We start from the raw sequence: 21,432 nt of genomic DNA on the forward strand, positions 1-21,432 counted from the left end.
TTCTGTTCGCAGCACAGCGAGACTCAACAAAAATGGCGTAATTTTCATTTGAATGATTTTGACTCCATGTGTTGAATTGGTCTGTTTTTCATGGTAAGCTCATCTAATGTATCATCAAGCAATGCCTGGTCATTTGCCTCAAGTTTGATGACCTTGCTAGGGACACACCTTATTAAAATAGCCATCAGTATTTCATGGAGTTTATGCTTCCACCAATGGCACAAGCGGGAGCCAACTCCCAAATATCCACCTCCTACCCTACCCCACGGATGGCACAATACAATTAAAGTTGCCCAAGTGTCAGCCAAACCTGCTTAATGGGACTAAGAGTATTACAAGAATACAATCATCCCCACTTTAATTGTATTTTGGGCAAACCAGATAGAATCCAGAGTCCTGTCCCTAAAACCAGACCCTCCCTGGAATCAGTGGCCCAGCCCTGCAAAATATAGTTCTACCTTTGAGCTATCAATCTGATATCTCTCAGGTCCAAACATTATTGGGTAGTTGATGATCCTACCACAGCTCCCACTACTATTTAGCTTCAGATATAAACCCAGTTCCAGCTATGATACCAAGGCTGACCAGGGAAAGCTAAACATAAATTAATTTACGGCTTGAGTGGATAATGTGGTTTTCCTCTCATCCCTTTTTCTGAACATCAAGAAATGGACATCACTACAGTAGAAGGTTGTCTTGTTTTTCAGTTGGATGAGAAGCCCACAGTTCATTAAAGATTAACTAGGACAAGTTCTTTCTCAGGGTTTTTGTGGCAGTAAAGAAACACAGACTTGGTTTTTCTTCTTTACTTAAAAAATGATATATATATAATGGATACAGACACACAACGATCCTTTGGTGGAGAGGTAATAATCTACAGGGCTTGACTTCAACTAACCACACATACTCCCCACTCTCCAAGAGAACATCTTAAATAATCATTGACAATCAACAACAAGTAATATACAATCTCAACTAGTCATAAACGGTCATTTACACCTCTTCCTTAATAACCCACAACAACAGAAATACCTTTATACATAAACTGTCCAATTAAACCCAAACAGTAATTAACAGTTTCAAACAATAATTATACACTCCCCCCTGAATTACATTCACATATATTACAAACTCTAGCTCTTCTAACTCTTGTTGAAAGTCTTGGAATTGCGTTGCACTCAGCAACAGTGCCTGAATCTTCCTCTTCCCCCTCATCTTCATGAACAGGAAGCTGTATAAGAAGCTCCTCATCCTCAGCATCAGTAGTTTCCTCACTCAATATCAATCCTTGTGAAGAACACGAACGAAGATCTCTAACATGGCGTGGAACTCCATTGACTTCAACAGCTTGTTCTGACAAAACTCTCGTAACCTTGCCTCTTTCAAATTGCATATTGCATCGCATGTTGGATGGTTTTACCCACACCTCATCACCTGCTTTGTAGGGGCCACTCACTGCCACTTTGTTCATTGAGCATGGATCCACTCCTCGGACCCTCACAGGGTAAGAATACAGCATACTGACAGGGGCAGTCGTTGAGTCGCAGTCATCACGAGGCATCAAATTATACAGATATACAGCCTCTGCAATGCTGCAGCCTTTCCTTGCAGCAATGACTTTAACAGTTCGATGGCATCTCTCAGCTATACCATTTCCTGATGGAACATAAGCACATCTAAAATTAAGATGCTCGCACCACTTTTTTGCAAAGTCAGCAAATAGTTTGCTGCGAAAAGCAGGGTCATTGTCAGTTAACAGTTCCTCCGGCGCTCCTCGTTCATAGAACACTGTCTCAAGTTGCCCGATGATGCTCTCACTGGTCTGAAAATGGAGCCGACGCCAGATGGCAAATCGAGATGGTCCACAATCAATGAGAGTAAGATACGGCCGTCCATCATAGTGAGTAATATCCATGCCAACTCTCTGCCACACACTATCCACTTCCAGACTACCCTTCTGCCACTTCACTGGGGCCGGGTCTATTGACTGGCATGCCTCACAGCATTTGACAACAGCCTGTACTTGCCGCCTGGTAACTCCTGGATGGACTTTCTTCACAAAATAGAGAGTTCTTCTCACACCTGGGTGACCAGCAGCATGATGGATCTCCTTAATTCCATCACTAATGGCAGGGACAACAAAAGCGCACACAAGTTTTGCATCTTGGTGACATGAACCAAGGTCCCTCAGCCAGCGCTGAGGTACACGTGTCAAACTGTCAGCTTTATTATTGGCAGAAGACACAAGTGTAATAGACAGCTGGAGGTCACACTCTTCTATCAATGACATGACTATTCCTAGTCTTCTTCTGATGAGCATTTCACTTGCGGCCTTAGTCTTCAATCTGCTTTTTCCTAAAAGTCCATCTGAAATCCATCTATGCACAGTAGATGAGTCAGTCATTAATTCCACCTTTTGTATCTTCCAAGCCAGTGCAAGATTCAATCCTTTAATGACTGCATCTAGCTCAGCCATATTGATGTGGCAAGAGTCGTCTTTCCGCAGCCAGCTGGCATCTTCCACAATGGAACCATTTACTTCCACTGCAACACCAAGCGCAAGAGAACTAGCATCCACCCAGATCTTGAATTTGTCACCGGTGACATTCCACTGTCCTCTCACAGGGTCATCCTTCTTAACCTTCTCCAGAAGTTCCTGCAAACACATTTTGATGTAATCATCATTAATGACGTCGTCCCATCCTTCAGTGACTTTATTGACTCTTCTCTTGATGAATGCTACCGCCACTCGCAGCCATCCACAAACAGGGTAATGGCCTAACAGTCTACCACAGTATGAGAACACTGCTCGCCGAGTCAATTGTCTTGGTGCATCGCCCAGGTCATTGTCCCTTTTCCAAAAAAGACTCTCCTGCTCCCCCCAAACTCTCAGGCCCAATGCTCGAGCCCCTTCAGCAAGTCTCTGGTGTGGCTTACTTACTAGCCCAAAATTTCTCAGATGCTCCTCTACACGGCTGGCCTTAACAATATCTTCATTCACCAAGATGTCATCAATATAAGCTGATGTTCCTTTTCTTACAATTGGGTCCTGAAGGAGAACACAGTTTAAAACAGATTTCATTACCATCGGAGCAATATTCAAGCCAAACCCCAGTCGAGTCAGGCAATACCTCTGGCCTTTGAAATATACAGTCTGGTATGGCCACAGAGACTCATGGATTCTTATTTGCAGGTAAGCTTTAGCCAAGTCTACTACAGATACATTTACTCCTTGCCTGCGCCACTCACGTAGTTTGTCTGAGCACACATCCGAGTCTGCTGTAAATGCATCAATGTACGTATTCAGTTCTCTGAAGTCCAGTACAGGCCGCACCTTCTTTTTATTTTGCTGTACAACAGCCATGAGGGGAATAAGCCCCTTAGGTGGTCCATATTTATTCTCATCATAAGGAAGCAGCCAGCCATCATTCACCCATCTTTGTAGCTCTGATTCATACAGGTCCTTTGCCTCCTGAGGTACAGAATATGCCTTTACTCCATTCTCCAGGACGCCAGGCTCCTTGCCCTCAGACCATTTCCATGTAGCTGTCCAACATTTAATCACAGGATCATAAATTGCACTAAAATCACGCTCATCCACCCCCACCTTCACATCAGCAGCTGCAGAAAAAAGAGTGTCTTCCATTCCAAAACGTACACCACCCTGGGTATCGACAGTGACTCCTCCTAGAGCCCTCACACCATCCATGCCGAGAAGAAATTTAAAACCGAGGGGCATTAGAGTAGTTACACATACAGAAATGCTGGCAGTAGCTCCATTACTGAGCTGCAAGTGCACGACGCCCATTCCTTCACACACCCATTCTTGCCCACTCACAGTTATCATGCTAACTGCGCACTTGTTCCATGCCTTACAGCATGAGACATGAGCGATGCTTTGAGAACACCCAGTGTCTACTAACACGCAACACTGAAGACCCTCTACACTCAAAACAGTACTTGGCAGCACCTTACTCAGTGGGTTTGGGGAGAGGAGGCTGGCGCTGATGCCTCCTCTCCTTGCTCGTTTCCCGGACAAGCTGACGCAATGTGCCCCATTCCACCACACCGATAGCACTTTACCCTGCTCCGAAATCGACCATTTACTCGGTTGTGAGCAAGACAGTCCCTGGCAAAGTGATTTGGTCCAAGGCATACATGACATTTCTGAACTGTTGTTTCTACTGGCACAGAACCCAAGCTTCCTGTGGCGCCAAAACATGTTTCCACTGAAACAGAAGGAAGGTCATCTTTCAGAACCGCCCGTGCCCGAGCCAAAATCTGTTCCAGATCGAGGGCCTCCATGCGAGACCCGGCTCTCAACAGCTGACGAACTCTCTCTGGAAGTCCAGCTACAAAAGCACATGCAAGAGCTTTCTCAGAAATTCCTCCAAATAGGGATCCGAGTCGACGTAGCTCAGCTAAGTAGACATCCGGTGCCTCTCCACTGTGCAACTTCCTACTGACAAACTGTTCATAGGCTACATAGGGATCAACAGCAAACGCAGCCAACAATGCTTCTTTCACCTTGTCAACCTTCTTCCTATCTGCTGTGGGTAACTGTAAGTACACTGCAAAGGCACCACCTGTAAGCCGCAGAGGAATCACACTGGCCACATCATCAACTTTCCGAAGCTTGCAAACCAACTCCAACTTCTCCAGCCACTCCATAACAGATTGTGCGTTTTTGCCATCATACTCAGGGATCAGTTTCAAGTCGAAGTTACTCTCCATACTGCCTAGATAGCTTGTGGCAGTAAAGAAACACAGACTTGGTTTTTCTTCTTTACTTAAAAAATGATATATATATAATGGATACAGACACACAACGATCCTTTGGTGGAGAGGTAATAATCTACAGGGCTTGACTTCAACTAACCACACATACTCCCCACTCTCCAAGAGAACATCTTAAATAATCATTGACAATCAACAACAAGTAATATACAATCTCAACTAGTCATAAACGGTCATTTACACCTCTTCCTTAATAACCCACAACAACAGAAATACCTTTATACATAAACTGTCCAATTAAACCCAAACAGTAATTAACAGTTTCAAACAATAATTATACAGTTTTATTCCTCACAGGACCCTGTGAAATTACCTCGTATGCTTTGTTTCTGGCTTACTCTGCCCCCTAGGTTTCTTTAGACTTATTCAGGTGAATTATGATTGATGAGCTTATAATAAGGCAAATAAAGTCTCTATGACATGTAACTAATTTTTTCATAAAACCCCATCAATCATAAATTAGTGTCATCCTCTCGGTCCCATCTTTCTTGCTGTGTTACAAATAATTTATGCAAAATAATGAGTGCAGCAGTCAATACCTACAGATGGGGTAAATGCATGCATGTGTGAATTTTTTTTTTATTAGCTACAGTATTAGCTTTCTATTTTTCCTTTCTTATTACTTCCTTGAAGACACAAAGCTGAGAGGATTACCAATAAGGCTAATTGTGTCTGGTTGACTTTTATGCACAAAACACGATTCATGCTATGAAAACGTCATATTTATAAGTTGACTCTGTACCAGTCATCATAACTATAAGCTGTTATTTATGAAATTTCACAAGTGGTCTGAGCAAAAAAAATTTTCAGAATAAAAAACTGCATATTTCATTCCATACTGGCACAAGACCACCTTAATCTAACAATGGCTTCACAATATTTCCCACTTATGCACCACCCCTGAAGTCCTGACCCTTTTGAAAAAGTTATTATTATACTAGGTATTTGTGGAACATTTGTTTGATAAAATCTTATTTAATTGGTTTCTAATTACACATTATAGCTATTACAATAGAATTCATGCTATCATTTGAATGACTATCATACCCCATTCACAGTGAAGGACTTGTCTTTTGGTTTCATCTCGTACGTCAAGAATACCTGCAGTTGGGTTTTCAAGTGGATAGGTTATGGCATCCTAGCATATTATACCATGGCCTACTTCTCACTCCGGGTTACACCTGAGGGAACTATAGAGTCTGCTATAGGTAAGGTTCCTTGTGGTTATTGTATAAAGTATGCAATTTCTTACATTCATGTACAGGAAGTGTATAATGTATGGCATTTGCTCTGTCAGTATTGTAGTCCTTAACCCAGATTAAAACCCAAACTACATGATAAACTATAAAGTTGGTAACTTTAAAAACTTAAATAATCTTTAGTTATTCATCCTTACCACAAAGTAGTTCCCTGTAAGACTCTAGTTGCTGCTGTAGTGATAGGTAGTACGTACACTATAAAACCCATAGGGGCAGAAATTTCAGTTGTTCAGACACTTTATACAAACCATCAGTCCTTTACATAAGGAATTACTATTCAGCACCAGCTGGAGTGGTCGTAAGATTCACTAACAAGGTAGTTCAGCAGTAACTGCTTGTCCGATGGTCGGGAGTCCCGCCCTACTGGAGGTAAAAATACCACTTTGCTTTCGACCACCGTCGGGTGAAGACGTGTGCTCGTCTCTCTGCCCGCCTCTGTCGTGAGATTGTTTTCAAGCTTACTTGCCTCTCAACCTGTTTTCTTAGAATACTAGTGTGAAGTGACTGAAAGTACTCTTATTTGTTATTTGTTTGTTTTTGTGGTATTGCATTGCTGGATTGATCATGCAGTCCCACGAATCAGAGAAGCCCTCACAGCCCCCATCCAACTGGAGAGTGTGCCCTGGAGTGGGAGGCCGAAAATGTGGGGCTTTCAGGTCCAGTGATGTTGTGGACCTTCATCCGCTGTGTACAAGGTGCCGAGGGTGTGAATGCTCTAGGGACTTGACCTGCGATATTTGTGTCTCTTGGTCGGAGGAGCTGTACGAAAAGAGGAAGCAGCCAAGTAGGGCCGCCAAGGTGTCGTCAGAAAGCTCTCCCTCAATACCTTTGGTGACTGATACATCATCTTCTTTTCTCCCTCCTCGTCAGCTCCCGAGTATGGCTCTCTCCCCTTTGGGGAACATGACTCCCTCCGCCTCTTCACTCGATCTGTCAAGTGCAGAGGAGGGAGGGCGACACCCCGACCTGGAGTTGTACTCGGGGTCTTCTGTCCACTCAGGGTGGGATCCTTCCCCCGCTGATTGAACAGGACCCCCCCCCCCCCTCAACCCAACTGTTGCTTTCTCAGGTGTTTGCCTCTGCGGGTGGGGATCTTCAGCAGGTGTGGCGCTCGTTGAGTCTTCCGGGCACTCCGAGTATTCAGGGGCTCATCCATCATCTTGCTGCAGCCCTGGTCACTCACGGGATGGAGACAAGGATGACTATGACTGTGTCGACTCCGGGTTATGCAGCTCCGTCTCGCCTGGTGTATACTCAGCACGTAACCACGGTCACCCCCATGGCTGCGGTACAAGCTCCGTTGCCATACATGCCCCGGAGAGAGTTGGTACCACCACCACCTGGTTTTGCTGTCCTCGCTCTTCCCCCGACTTCGAGTGCCCAAAAAGCTCTCCCTTAGATCGCCCTACTGTTGCTGTCACTGTACCTGCTGCCCCTGTTCCTGCCCGTGGAAGTGCTGCCACTCCTGCAGGTCCTTTCAGCCAGGTGGAATTGGGACCAATGGCCACCGCAACCGCCCCAGCTCCAGCCTGGGAGACCTGTCTGCTGTCCTGAGGAAGCTGGCGAAGAAGAAGTCCAAAAAGAAGAGGAAGGTATCGTCATCTTCTGCGCACTCTTGAGCGTCACTGAGTGTACGGTCACCTACCAGTGATCGTGCAGCCAGGAACCAGACGGCTGAGTACGCTCACCGTCAGGATCCAGGCACAAAGCAGAAAGATAGTAAGAGTCGCTCAGGTGACTTTCGCCAGACCGACGATCACTTGCACAGCAATCATCCGGTTCCCAGGGTTGACGTGACAGTCCCACCAGACCATTCACATGTCGAGGCTGGGAAGAGGTCCCCCGGTCACCAGGAACAGCCTCGGCTGCTTCTGGGACCGTGGCGCGTTGTGAGGACAGTGCTCGCTCTCACCGAGTTACCTGACGCTACCAGTCACCCAACCGTCATTCCCACCGGGACTGGACGGCTCACATGGCTGGTAGCAGCTCCCCTGATGCACGAGACCGACACTACTGTCCTCGGTCCAGCGTTTCTCCGCAGGGAGACTGCTGGTCCAGACCTCCAGCTCAATTGCCACCGCAGGTTGGGCGATCACCTGCAGTCCTCCCAGCCTACCGGCTCTGCTGATAGGCAGGGTAGGAGCGACAGGTCTTCCTCACCTCCTCGAGCTACACCGGGAGGAGTGAGGAGAACAGGAGTGACCGTGAGGAGTGCGCTCCTTATGGTCCAGCCATGAGAGCCTACAAGCCTGGTTCGGTCTTAGGACCAAACATCATACGCTCAAGTGGTTGGAGGAGACCACGAAGGGTCTGGCGAGGTTCTTCCTCCTGAAGGAAGAGTGTCTCGGGGAGTGATCGGCCTGGATGGATCTGACGGTCCATTGCCTCAGGACACAATCACCCCCGAGATACAGAAGTCCTTTGCAGAGGTCATTGCGCTGATTCATCAGCACAACGACCTTGGGGAAGGATCAGTGGTTGCTCCCTCTGACCCTCCATCAAGGTTGGAGTCGTTCTGGGGACCTAAGAAGGAACCCAGAGCGATGGTGGGACTACCCCGGTCTTCCTTGGCCAATGGTGTACTGGACCAGGTGAACGCCCCTGTCTCCGGACAAGAGGCCTCACTCAGAGCCAGCAGGTCAGACAAGCTGCTTCCCCCTCCTCTGCCTCGTCAGCGGAGCTTCTAAGTGCCTTCAGAAGACCCATTGCCATCTAAGCGGGTTGACCCGGAGCTAGCTCATCTAACTCCAGGAGTGGCTTTTCATCACCTGCTGTCTGAGAACCTCTGGTTCTCGCAGCAAGAGGCATCGGCCCTGGAATCCACTGCCATGTCAGCTTTCCAGGCCATCTCCAGGCTGGATATGTGGTCCCTCACGGTATCCAGAGTCACAGCCTCCTCGGGAGCTATAGTTCCTGAGGAGGACCCAGCGTTCGGGAGACTGTCAGTCTGGAGGTAGGGCCATCTCCTACCTTGCTCACCAGACAGCCAACCTGGTTTTGAGGAGACGGGACACAGTCCTGACTCGCGTAACCAGGGTGGCCGGTCACGAGGTAACGTTGGGTCTAAGCAACGGACCATTGCTGGGTTCCTCCTCTCTCTTCCCCGGAGAGATGGTGGTCGCTGCAGTGGAAAAGCGGAGAGCTTAGGACAGCAACCGCTTAGTACACCAAGCAGTTACGAAGACTTCTGGGAAGTCTTGTTCAACTGCGGCTAAGCCTCGGAGCTTAGCTAGCGCTTCCTCCACTCCCAAGATGTCAGCACCGTCGAGGGTAGCGCAAGGAAAGACCTAGCCTTTCTCTTTGCTTCGAGAAGTGAGCATCAGCCCTCCTCTCAACCTTCTTCTCTCACGGGAAAGGGGCTAAGCAAAAGGGGAAAAGAGGGAAACGCTAGGGACGGTGTTCCCCCTCAATTGCTGCTGGAAATGGGGGTGCTTGGCAAGCCATTGGGCAACTTGGCAGCGCTACAGAGACAAGACTTGGGTAGTGGATGTCCTTCGGGAGGGATACCTACTGCCCTTCGAGTCGAGGCCACCCCTCACCTCACACCCGGTCCACCTTCAGACGTACGTCCCCGGTTCTGCCAGGGACGTAGCACTGACACAAGAAGTGAAGACCATGCTGAGCAAAGGAGCTGTGGAGATTGTGCAAGATCAGTCACCGGGTCTCTACAGCCGACTTTTCCTGGTGGAGAAGTCTACGGGGGGCTGGAGACCGGTGATAGATCTCTCTCCATTGAACCGTTTCGGTGGACCTGAAGGATGCATATTTTCAAATACCTATCCACCAGTCCTCCAGGAAGTACCTCCGCTTTATCCTCGACGGGACAGTGTACCAATTCAGGGCACTTTGTTTCGGTCTCTCAACCGCCCCACAGGTGTTCACATGAGTGTTCACTCTGGTGTCGGCTTGGGCCCATTCGGTTGGGATACATTTGACGAGGTATCTCGACGATTGGCTGGTCCTGGCCCGCAGTTGGTACAGGACAGATATCGACTCCTCAACTTCTGCCACAGTAGTGGCATACGTCAACAAATGGGGGCCTATTGTCCCTCCCGTTGCACCAGTTAACAATGCAGGTGCACGAGTGGTCCGTAGCTCACTTGGTAGAGCTGTCAGCTAGATGCATTCCACGCAAGAGGAATGTAGTGGGAGACAAGGTCAGCCACCAGAATCAGGTGATTAGGACCGAATGGTCTCTTCACCCAGACATGGCAGAAAGGCTCTTCAACCTGTGGGGGTGTCCAGTAGTGGATCTGTTTGCCACCCGGCACAACAGAAAACTTCAGGTTTTCTTCTCAGTTGTAATGGACCCATGGGCAGCTGCAGAGGACGCGTTCCAACACCCGTGGGACAACCTCATAGTCTACGCCTTTCCCCCGTTCTGCCTGATTCGCAAGGTCACCAGCAATCTTCGGATGATTCTGGTGGCACCCAAGCCATTTGATATCCGAACCTGCTGGCTCTTCTCTCAGAGGCACCGTGAGAGATTCCCCCATGGCACAACCTGCTGTGTCAACCAACCGCATGTAAGAGAACTTCATGGTCTTTCCTTCAATGTCAAACACTCGAGGGATGGGGATAAGTTACGCTCGATTTTGTCCCAGATTTCATAGCGAAGACTCAGAACCCTTCGGTCCCTGACGCCAAGTTCGAGTCTTTGATGATCCCTTTCCTAGAGGACTTCACCGGTAATGATATGGAAGAGATGCTGCTTTGTCCTGTGAGGGTGCTACGGCGCTTTCTGAAGAAAACTCAGACCAAGAAAGAAGTGTCCAAGAACAGTTTCTTTCTGGCTTTGTGAGGTAATCAGGAAAGTTTACGACTCCGAGGGGAGTGCCGACACCAGTACCTTTCGTCCGCAAGAACTTGTCCGTCGCACAGGTGCTGAAGGCAGGGGTGTGGTCCAACTAGACCACCTTCACCTCCTTCTACCTTTGGGATATTGCCCATAGGTCCTTAGACACTTTTTCCTTGGGACCCGTGGTGGCTGCTCAACAAGTTGTGTAGCTTACCCAGCTCCTTTACAGGACAAGACAAGGTAGCATCTCGTCCTTGTGATATCACATGAATGGAGAGTGAATGAGAGTGTGACTGGCTCCTCTTCCTTCTCTTTTCTTCCCTCTCCCTGCAGGCAGAGGGTAGCAGTCATCACAATGCTCCATTCTATCCCTTTCATTAGGGATAGAAGCATTTATCCGTCCTTCCCTAGTAAGGGGGGAAGCAGACAGCAGTAACAGCAGTAAGAAACAAACCCAATACTACTTTATATTTGGCTTCTTACTTAAGGACATAAGTTCTTGCTTGCTATTCATAAGCGGTATGCTTACCTCCCTCTTATGGGTTGGTCCAGAGGTCTTGACCACTGATCCTGCAGTTCTCACTCCGATCAGTTGGACAGAGGCTAGGTTCCCCCCCTTCGCTCTTATGACCAGAGAGGAAACCCAGGTTGGGTGAACACCAGTCTGTTCACAAGATTCAGATTCCTCCCACCAATAAGTGAGTCTTCCTTATGTAAAGGACCAATGGTTTGTATAACGAGTCAGAACAAATCACCATTTTTGAAAGTAAATTGTATTTTTCCTAACTATACAAATCTGAGGTCCTTTACATATAGTCCCACTTCATGCCACCCCTCACTCTGTTCCTGGGCCTAAAGCAAAGTGGTATGTTTACCTCCAGTCGGCCGGGACTCCAACCATCGGACAAGCAGTTTTTGCCAAACTACCTTGTTAGTAAATCTTATGACCAGTCCAGCTGGCACTGAATAGTAATTCCTTATGTAAAAGACAAGTTTTACATGTGGGTGTAATACTTTCGGTGCAGATATCAGTCTTCTAACTGTTGGGGTTTCAGAGAGAGAGAGAGAGAGAGAGAGAGAGAGAGAGAGAGAGAGAGAGAGAGAGAGAGAGAGAGAGAGATATTTATATATACTATATGTATGTGTATAAATATGTGTATATATATTTGAAACTTTGACAGTTGGAGAGCTGATTTTTGTACTGTAGTTGTTTTGTCATATAGGAGGTGTGTCCTGGGATTTACAGTATAATCAAGTGAGTAGAAGTATGATTTCTGGATTTCTGTATTTTAATTTGTCAGTGGTGCTGGGGAAAGTCAGGAAATGAAAGCAGTTTTGTTTGTGAAAGGGTGAATTCTGGAATTCAAAGTAAGCTCACAATTATCACTGTTGATGGGTTCATTTACAAATTTTGCATGAGAATGTAGATGTGAATTTCAGGTAAAATGTATAAGTCTTGAAATCACATTTCTGTTCACTTGATTATATTGTAAATTTCAGGGCATGTTTCTTGTATGACAAAGTTTTAGTGCAAGAATCAGCCATTTCACTGTCAAAGTTTCAAATTCATTTGCAAGCGTTACATAAAAATATAAATGCGAATGTTAGGTACAATGTAGAAATCAAGAAATCACATTTCTATTCATATGATTACTGTACATTATAATTTTCAGGGCATTGTCGACAATGTAGTTTTAGTGCAAAAATCAGTGTTCTAACTGTCAGAGTTTCAAACTCATTTGTAAACATTATGTAAAAATGTAAATGGGAATTCTGGGTAAAATATAGAAATCAAGAAATCACATTTCTGTCCACTTAATGCAATGTAAATTTCAGGGCATATTTTTTATAAGACAAAATAGTTTTATAGCAAAAATCTGCCTTCTAACTGGCATAGTTTTGTAGCAATTATAAATTAAGCTTTTTTTCTGGCCTTTTCTCAAAACTTAGTTTTTTCAAAAATAAGTTCTTTTACTCCAAGAAGACTGAACCAAATTCAATCAAGTTTTACAGAGTGTAGCATAACTATATAGTATTTTGATTTGCATAGAGCTAAACTGATTTTTGTGTGAAGCTTTTTTTTTCTAAAAGTGATGTTAAAAAGTGCAAAACTAATTAACTTGAAGACCTCAAATTTCTAACTAATTCAGTATGCAGCATTTCATTATAAGTTGAAGAATAAGTGGTAAAAATTTGAAGCAAATCCCTTCAATCATAAGGAAGTTATAAGCACTTCCTTTAGAATGGGGCCTTATGGCATCGGCACGCCCCTTAATTAGAAGAAAAATATATCTGTGGCCGCAAATAAAGTACAGTATACTGTATACTGGTTTTGTTACCCATTTTACTGTATAAGGATAAGTTTTGATGTTAATTAGACATTTTCTTTTGACAGCTTTCAGCAGAGGTGATTTTGATGCATGGATGTCACGAGCTGTTCCTTTAAGTATTGCAATTGGTGCATTTTCACTGCTGATAACTGTAGCAGAGGCACTTACCTCAGCCCTGTTTGAAGTTCGTGGTTGCTTGGATAAATTTGGCGTCTTCACTACAACATTTGTTTACTCTGCTATGGCTATCAGCTTATTTGGAATAAGCTTGGTTAGTATTTCTCACAATTGTTTTTGCTCATTTATTACTTTGTTTTGTGCATTATATTACACGGTAATCTTATTTTGACTGTAAGGCGGTCCCCGGGTTACGACGGGTCCGGCTTACGACGTTCCGAGGTTACGACGCTTTTTCTTAAATTTTAATTGAAAAATCCGCCCTGGGTTACGACGCTTGTTCCGAGGTTACGACGCTGACGCTTCCGACGCTCCAAGTTTACGATGCTTTTAAAAAATTCATACTATGATAAGAATCCTTTATAGTTTAGCACAGTTTCTCTCTCTCTCTCTCTCTCTCTCTCTCTCTCTCTCTCTCTCTCTCTACTACAAAGATGTATGTTTTTTTGTATGATAAATAAATGATTTACTATTTTCAAATATTAATATTAATTTATACAGCAATAATATCAATTCATTAAAGAAAATACCATAGTGAATTAGTAAGATTTTAGCTTATATTAAAAAAATTATGGAAGAATGAAGGAAATCCCAGTCTTCTCTCAGTAACCTTTCCTCGAGATCCAGGTACTAAAACTGTCAGATATATCAAGTTCTGTAACAGCCAGGAGGGGGAAGAGCTGCAGTGTTGCAATCACGTGGTCCTGAAATTTTTCCCCCCCTCCTCTCTCTCTCTCTCTCTCTCTCTCTCTCTCTCTCTCTCTCTCTCTCTCTCTCTCTCTCTCTCTCTCTCTCTCTCTCTCATTTACTGAGACTCGAGATTTTTTATGTACTTGTACTATTTGTTTTTAATACTTTCAAATAATAATAATAACTGTAATTACAAAATTCATATGTGATAGTATTTTAAGAAAAACAATACGTACTAATCTATCCATGTCACTTTTAATTAAGGTTAACTCTCTCTCTCTCTCCTCTCTCTCTCCTTCTCTCTCTCTCTCTCTCTCGCTCTCTCTCTCTCTCTCTCTCTCTCTAGCCACACAAGATAATAATGTGTCATAGTGGTAACTCCCTCCCTTTCTTTTGCTGGAAGCGTTATAAGTATTTTTTGAGAGAACAGAGAGAGAGAAACACTCTCTCTCTCTTTTACCGAGATTAAAGAATTTTTATGGTACTAGTATGTAAAATGTTTATTGATAATTTCAGTTATTTAATAATAATAATAATAAAACTTTAATTACAAAATTCACAATGGTCGTATTTTAAAGAGATGAAAATTACCTTTACCTTTATTTCACTTGTAAGGATAATTCCTCTTTCTTACTGAGATGAGAGAATTTTTATGGTAGATGCACGTGTTTATTATATTTTCAAATAATAATAATAATAATAATAATAGAAGTAGTAATAATATGATAACTAATTTCAAAAGAAAATTCTTCCCTTTGTCTTTTTCTGTATCAATTTCCCTACCTCAACTCCAGTGACACTCGGAGCTTAACAATGCCATACAATGGTCAACGAATTTAATGGTTTTATGTAATCTCTCTCTCTCTCTCTCTCTCTCTCTCTCTCTCTCTCTCTCTCTCTCTCTCTCTCTCTCTCTCTCTCTTACTGAGATGAGATCATTTTCATGGACATGTATGTAATAAGTTTATCATTGTGGGCACAATTTTCATGTCGAAATGATAACAATGATTGCAGGTCCACAATAATATCGCATGTGAAGTATATAAAGTGTTTAATGATAAGAGCTTTCGAACCCTGCACCAGGTTCATCCTCAGTAAAGCACTTTGCTGAGGATGAACCTGGTGCAGGGTTCGAAAGCTCTTATCATTAAACACTTTATATACTTCACATGCGATATTATTGTGGACCTGCAATCAAGTTTATCATTAATATTTTCCTATAATAATACTATTAACTGTAAGTACAAAATTCATATCTGAGTATTTTAAATACAATAATCATTCCATTTCTCTCTTTTAAATACTGTAAGTACAACTCTCTCTCTCTCACTCTCTCTCTCTCTTCATCGTCTCTCTCTCTCTCTCGTCTCTCTCTCTCTCTCTCTTCTCACAAGATACTTGTCATACATTTGGTGTTTCTATTTCTTCCTTTTATCTCTCTCGCTCTCAGCAAAAGAATTGATAGAAAGACAAACATAATTGCACAGCCCTCTCTTTCTCTCTTCTCTGGAGAAATATATGTATTTATGGGGGGGCGGTGGGGAAAAAGTTGCCTTACAGACGTTCATTTCAATCTATTGAAACCGTAAGGAGTTATTTCTCTCTCTCTCTCTCTCTCTCTCTCTCTCTCTCTCTCTCTCTCTCTCTCTCTCTCTCTCTCTCTTGTATTTTAATGAAAATATACAGTAATTTGTGAATACATAGTGTTGCACATGAAAAAAGTAAATTAGTGATAATTTTAGAGATACGGCCCTAAGAAAAATTGCAAATTAGTGAAATTTTCCCTGTGGACATGTTTTCAAGAACGTCGTTCTGGCTTACGACGATTTTCGGGTTACAACGCGTCTTAAGAACGGAACCCCCGTCGTAACCCGGGGCCTGCCTGTAGTAGTCTTTCTGGAAATGGGGGCAGTGTTTCAGAAATGGAATTTGTCATTCACCTGAACATTATTTTGCAAACATAAATATGGCTGATATTTAGAGTAAGGATAGTTGGCAGGCTCAGTTATGGTTTGAAATCATTCCCTTTGTCTGTTTTTTTTTTTTTTTTCCAGATACTTTTGTCTCTATTTCAGCATTTTATTCATAGAGTAAGAATTCAAGTTAAAAAATACCATTTTTTTTTAAATAGCCTACAGGACTAGTTAGTAATTGCAAATGTTCTCAATACGGGTCATTCTTATGTTGTAGTAACAAGACTACTGACTTATCTGTAAATTATCACTAGGCTCACCTAAAGAATTTGTTCTTAAATGAATGGTGAAAATTGGAGTAACATAAAATTATGAAATGGAATAGATGAAAAGTTTAAGGCAGAAACAAGTGTGGCTGGCCTGGAGGGATTTGCCACAAACCAGTACATTAACATCCTTAATATTCTTCCCATGAAATCATTGAAAAGATAACAGTCGTGTGTCTTACCTACTGCTCTTAAGAATGAGGCTTCAGTCCAGAAAGAAAAAACACTCCTAATCATAAATTAGGAGGAGGACCAAGGCATTAAGGAATAGCTTGTGTGAATAAAACAAAACTGTTTTGTATTATCATGTTAAGAAATATCATACTAAACACAGCCAAACAGATGTTTCACCACCAAGCATTTCAGAGAGATGGTTGGACCTTTATTGCTTTATCAGTACTCGAGAATGTTTGTTGCGTGTACAGTTGACTGTTGTGCTTTATAATTTTCTCTGTAGACTTAGTAGCCTAGTTTCTTATTCATTGTTATTAATACATACTTTTACCGAATTCATTTTTTCTTTCGTTGAAAATATGTGAATATTGAATTTGGTTATACAGTCAACTCTCGTTATCCACGCCTAATTAGTTTCCAAAAATTGTCGTGGATACCAAAATTGCGGTTATGAAACACATATTTCTCATAAGAAGTAATGGTAAACCAATGTAATATAGACCTAACGCCAAAGTTTTACTTATACATTACCTAAATGCACTGTACTGAACTTGAAATATACACAGGTATTCTCCTACTTAAGATGGGGTTAGGTCTCAAAAAACCCATCGTTTGTTGAAAAAATCATATCTCGAATATAGCCTCGCCTTCACTAGGGTAATTAGTACCATCTTCACATATATATATATAGTACCTAGCCTACATTACACAATAAAGTTACTCTTTGCATATGTGGTATGGTAATTATTGATATCAGTTAATTCTCTCAGTTCAGTGTACATATATTGACTAATGATAATTCAGTACAAAGAGAAATTTAATAAAATTAACCCTCTTACGCCGAAGCCCTAAAAATCAAAACCTCTCCTGTATGCCGGCGCCGGTTTGGAGTGAGCGCGGAAGCGGAAAAAATAATTTTTTCAAAAAATCACAGCGCGCTTAGTTTTGAAGATTAAGAGTTCATTTTTGGCTCATTTTTTTGTCATTGCCTGAAGTTTAGTATGCAATCATCAGAAATGAAAAATAATATCATTATCATATGTAAATAATGCGAGATATGGTAGCAAAAAAACAAAAATTCATAGATAATTGTATTCAAATCACACTGTGCAAAAAACGGTCAAAGCTAACGAGTTACTTTTTTTTCGTTGTATTGTACACTAAATTTCAATCATTTTGATATATAATACATAGTAAAACAATAAGTGCAACACCGGAAAAATATTATCACAAAATGATGTACGAATTCGTAACGCGCGGACGTAAAAAAAAATGTTATTGTTCAAAATTCACCGTAATTCTAAATATTGTTCTAGAGACTTCCAATTTGTTTCAAAATTAAGACAAATGATTTAATATTACGATACTGTAAGAGTTTTAGATTAGAATTGCAGATTTCGACCATTTTGGACGAGTTAAATTTGACCGAATGTCGAAATTTTTATATATATATATTTTTATATGCACATATTTCGGAGATGGAAAACGCTACAACCTTCACTTATTTTTTATTGTATTCTTCATGAATTTGCACACATTTTGATATATGAAACTCTATAAAACGGCTAATATGAAAAGGAGCAAATATTAGGATAATGCGATGTACGTATTTCAGAGACTTGCGGCCGCGAATCGGCGCGCGGAGTGAAGGTAAATATATTTTTCAAAAATTCACCATAAATCACAATATTGTTCTAGAGACTTCAAATTTGTTTCAAAATGAAGAAAAATGACGGAATATTACTAGGCCGTAAGAGTTTTAGCTTACAATTGCGTTTTTCAACTATTTCGGTAGAGTCAAATTTGACCGAACGTGATTTTTTTTCTATTTATCGTGATTTATATGCAAATATTTCAAAAAAAGAGAAAAGCTACAACCTCCAATCATTTTTAGTTGTATTCTACATGAAATTGCGCACATTTTCATATATAAAACTTTATGTAACAGCTAATTTCAAATGGTGCGAACATTTCGACAATTGCACAAAAAAAATTCTGATTTTTTCGGAAGAGTTACGGCGCGGACATAAGGAAAATTTTTTTTTTTTTTTTTTTTTTTCATAAATTCACTATAAATCGAAATATTGTGCTAGAGACTTCCAAGTCGTTGCAAAATGAAGGTAAATGATTGAATATTACTAGAATATAAGAGTTTTAGCTTACAATTGCGTTTTTCGAACATTTCGGTAGAGTCAAAGTTGACCGAAAGTTGAAATTTTTGCACTTAACGTTATTTATATGAAAATATTTCGAAACTGATAAAAGCTACAACCATGGGTTGTTTTTTGTTGTATTGTGCATGAAATTGCGCACATTTCCATACATAAAACTTTATGTAACGGCAAATTTAAAAGGGTGCAAACATCAGGACAATCGCACGAAAAAATTTATCGGAAGAGTTATCGCATGAACGTAAGGAAAAATTTTATCATAAATTCACCATAAATCGAAATATTGTGCTAGAGACGTCCAATTTGTTGCAAAATGAAGGCAAATGATTGAATATTACTATAATATAAGAATTTTAGCTTACAATTGCGTTTCCCGACCATTTCGGTAGAGTCAAAGTTGACCGAAGGTTGAAATTTTTGCATCTATCGTTATTGATATGAAAATATTTCAAAACTGATAAAAGCTACAATCATGAGTATTTTTTTTTTGTTGTATTTTACATGAAATTGCGCACATTTTCATATATAATACTTCATGTAAAGGATAATTTAAAATGGTGCAAAAATTATGTCAAAGTGACGAAATAATTTTTGAGATGTGTCACTGATACTTTTTAGTGCGATAAGAAAGAAATTCGCGCTTGCGCGCCTGCGTAGCGATTGTAAACAAAACAACGCCTTGATCCGTGAACTCCCAGCATCCCCCAAGGTGCGTGATTCAAAAGTTTTCGGCTGGTAGGCCTATAAGTATTTTTCCGTGAATTTTTAAAAAAACTTTTTTGAGCCGACATATGATACGTCCAATCGGCATACGGGAGACATTTTGACTCGACGTTTAATACGTCCAATCGGCGTAAGAGGGTTAACAAGACTTAGCTTTGCGTACACTATGATAATCAAATGCATATACAGTAGCCTAGCCTACAGTTTACTCAATTATTATTGGCTAATTCTGGAGGTTCAATCCATTCTGACATATGATAATTCAGTACAAAAAGAAATTGAGCACGAAACGAGAATCAGATCGCATAATAATTCAGTAAAAGAAGAAATTGAACAAGAAAAAAGAATCAGATTCGGTTCGACTTCAGCATAATTGCACGGTCAGGCTTGGTGGCAGCTACATATAACATAATAAATATGCATCTTTTCCATGAAGTTTTTTTAAAGTTATACATTACTTTATCCAGTAATATTGTCTGTATCCTCATATTATCGTATATAAAAGGGATTTTGACGTAAGGAAAAATCTATTTCCTGGGTACGTATTGGCTCGTGTCGGCCAAGCCCGAATAATATCCTTTAATCTATTATTTCTAGGGTAAATGTACTAACACATACCAGAGAAATAAATAAATAAAGAAAAAGGTCAGTACAACTGACTCGCTCACTCCTCCAGAGAGTGTCGGTATGAACACTATGGCGAGTGAGACCACTACCACGAGCCAAATGCCAATAGAATTCTCCCACTACAAAATCCCCCAAGAGGGGAGCCAACCCACAGAGTGGGCAGCACCTACTACTACTACTCCATCCCATGCTGCCGACTGCTGCGCCTCTGGTGGCCATCCTGAAGTTAGCAGACAATCTTGGCGATGGGATGGGTAGGGCGGGATTTCGCTGGCGACACGAGCCAATCGCCCAGAAATAGATTTTTCCTTACGTCAAAATCCCTTTTCTGGGCTCAGCTCGTGTCGCTGCGCGAAATCGTACCAGAGAAATAGCACAAGATTGTAAAGAAATTTAACAAAATACAAAGGGTCTCAAATAAAAGATAAAATAAAAATAAATCAATATAATTGCTAATAAAGATACATATACACAGTGATACAAATAGAAATATTACTTAATTATACTTAATGCTAATAATATTTCTTAACTTAAGGTAATATACATATATACAGGAGAAATATCATATATGTACAACAATGGTATCTGTGTAAAGCTTATGTATCAAAACAATCTAAAGCAATTAATATAAAAGTTGAATAAAACAAACTCAACAATAATAAAATATAAAAGAATGTATATGACTTAATATACAAAACCCGTAACCATTATAATAAGATGTATCTCCTAGCATAAAAATAAGGAGATGACATCCACGAGATCAGTAATCATCACAAATGTGAGTGTCCCTAGCAAAAAAATAAGGGACACCCACTATAACATCATCAAAGCAGCTAAGACACAAGGTGATCGTAAATGAACAAGGCAGGTATAGACGACTGTTGGGTGAGGCAGGTAGAAAGGAGGACTGAATCTTCTACTAAGGATTAGTTCAGCGTCAGGGGAAAACTATGTTACCCGCTGCAACTGCTGAAAATTTCAGGGCTTCCAAAGACTTTAAGTAATGACGTTTGAACACTGTCGGTGATTTCCATCCAGTATACTTTTTCAACTCATCGAAGTTCATATGTTGGAAATAGTTAATTGAGGTGGCTACTGCCCTGACATCATGTGCTTTTGGAAAAGAGTCAGGATTGGCTTGTTTAATGAAGTACAGGATTTGTTGTCTGATGCCTTTAATAGATAAAGTACCACCTTGTTCTCTCCTAAAGAGAGGACCCGATGAGGATGAGGAGGTCCTAGATAGAAAGGCTCGTAAAGTTGAAACTGGGCAAAGAGATATATCTTGTGGAAGGGGTAGTACCTTCCATGGTTCCCACCTCATCAAAGGATCTTCATTCTTAGCTAAAAAGCTACGTTCCGGTGAAAGTAGTACTTCCCCTGTGGGAAGGAACTGAATATGATCCGGATCTCTGGATAAAGCCGACAGTTCTGAAATTCTAGCTCC

At 41.7% G+C, this 21,432-nt stretch overlaps 1 protein-coding gene across 1 annotated transcript in view; it reads left to right on the forward strand.

Annotated features, from left to right (window-relative positions):
* LOC135221020 (lipase maturation factor 2-like) overlaps positions 1 to 21,432 on the forward strand; it is a 77,431-nt gene that overhangs the window by 30,071 nt on the left and 25,928 nt on the right. The window contains exons 6-7 of the mRNA XM_064258741.1: positions 5,856 to 6,005; positions 13,250 to 13,455. Coding sequence (XP_064114811.1) covers positions 5,856 to 6,005; positions 13,250 to 13,455 — 356 coding nt within the window. The remainder of the gene's footprint in view (positions 1 to 5,855; positions 6,006 to 13,249; positions 13,456 to 21,432) is intronic.

The sequence above is a fragment of the Macrobrachium nipponense genome, chromosome 2 (genome assembly GCF_015104395.2).
Source record: "Macrobrachium nipponense isolate FS-2020 chromosome 2, ASM1510439v2, whole genome shotgun sequence".
NCBI lineage: Eukaryota > Metazoa > Arthropoda > Malacostraca > Decapoda > Palaemonidae > Macrobrachium > Macrobrachium nipponense.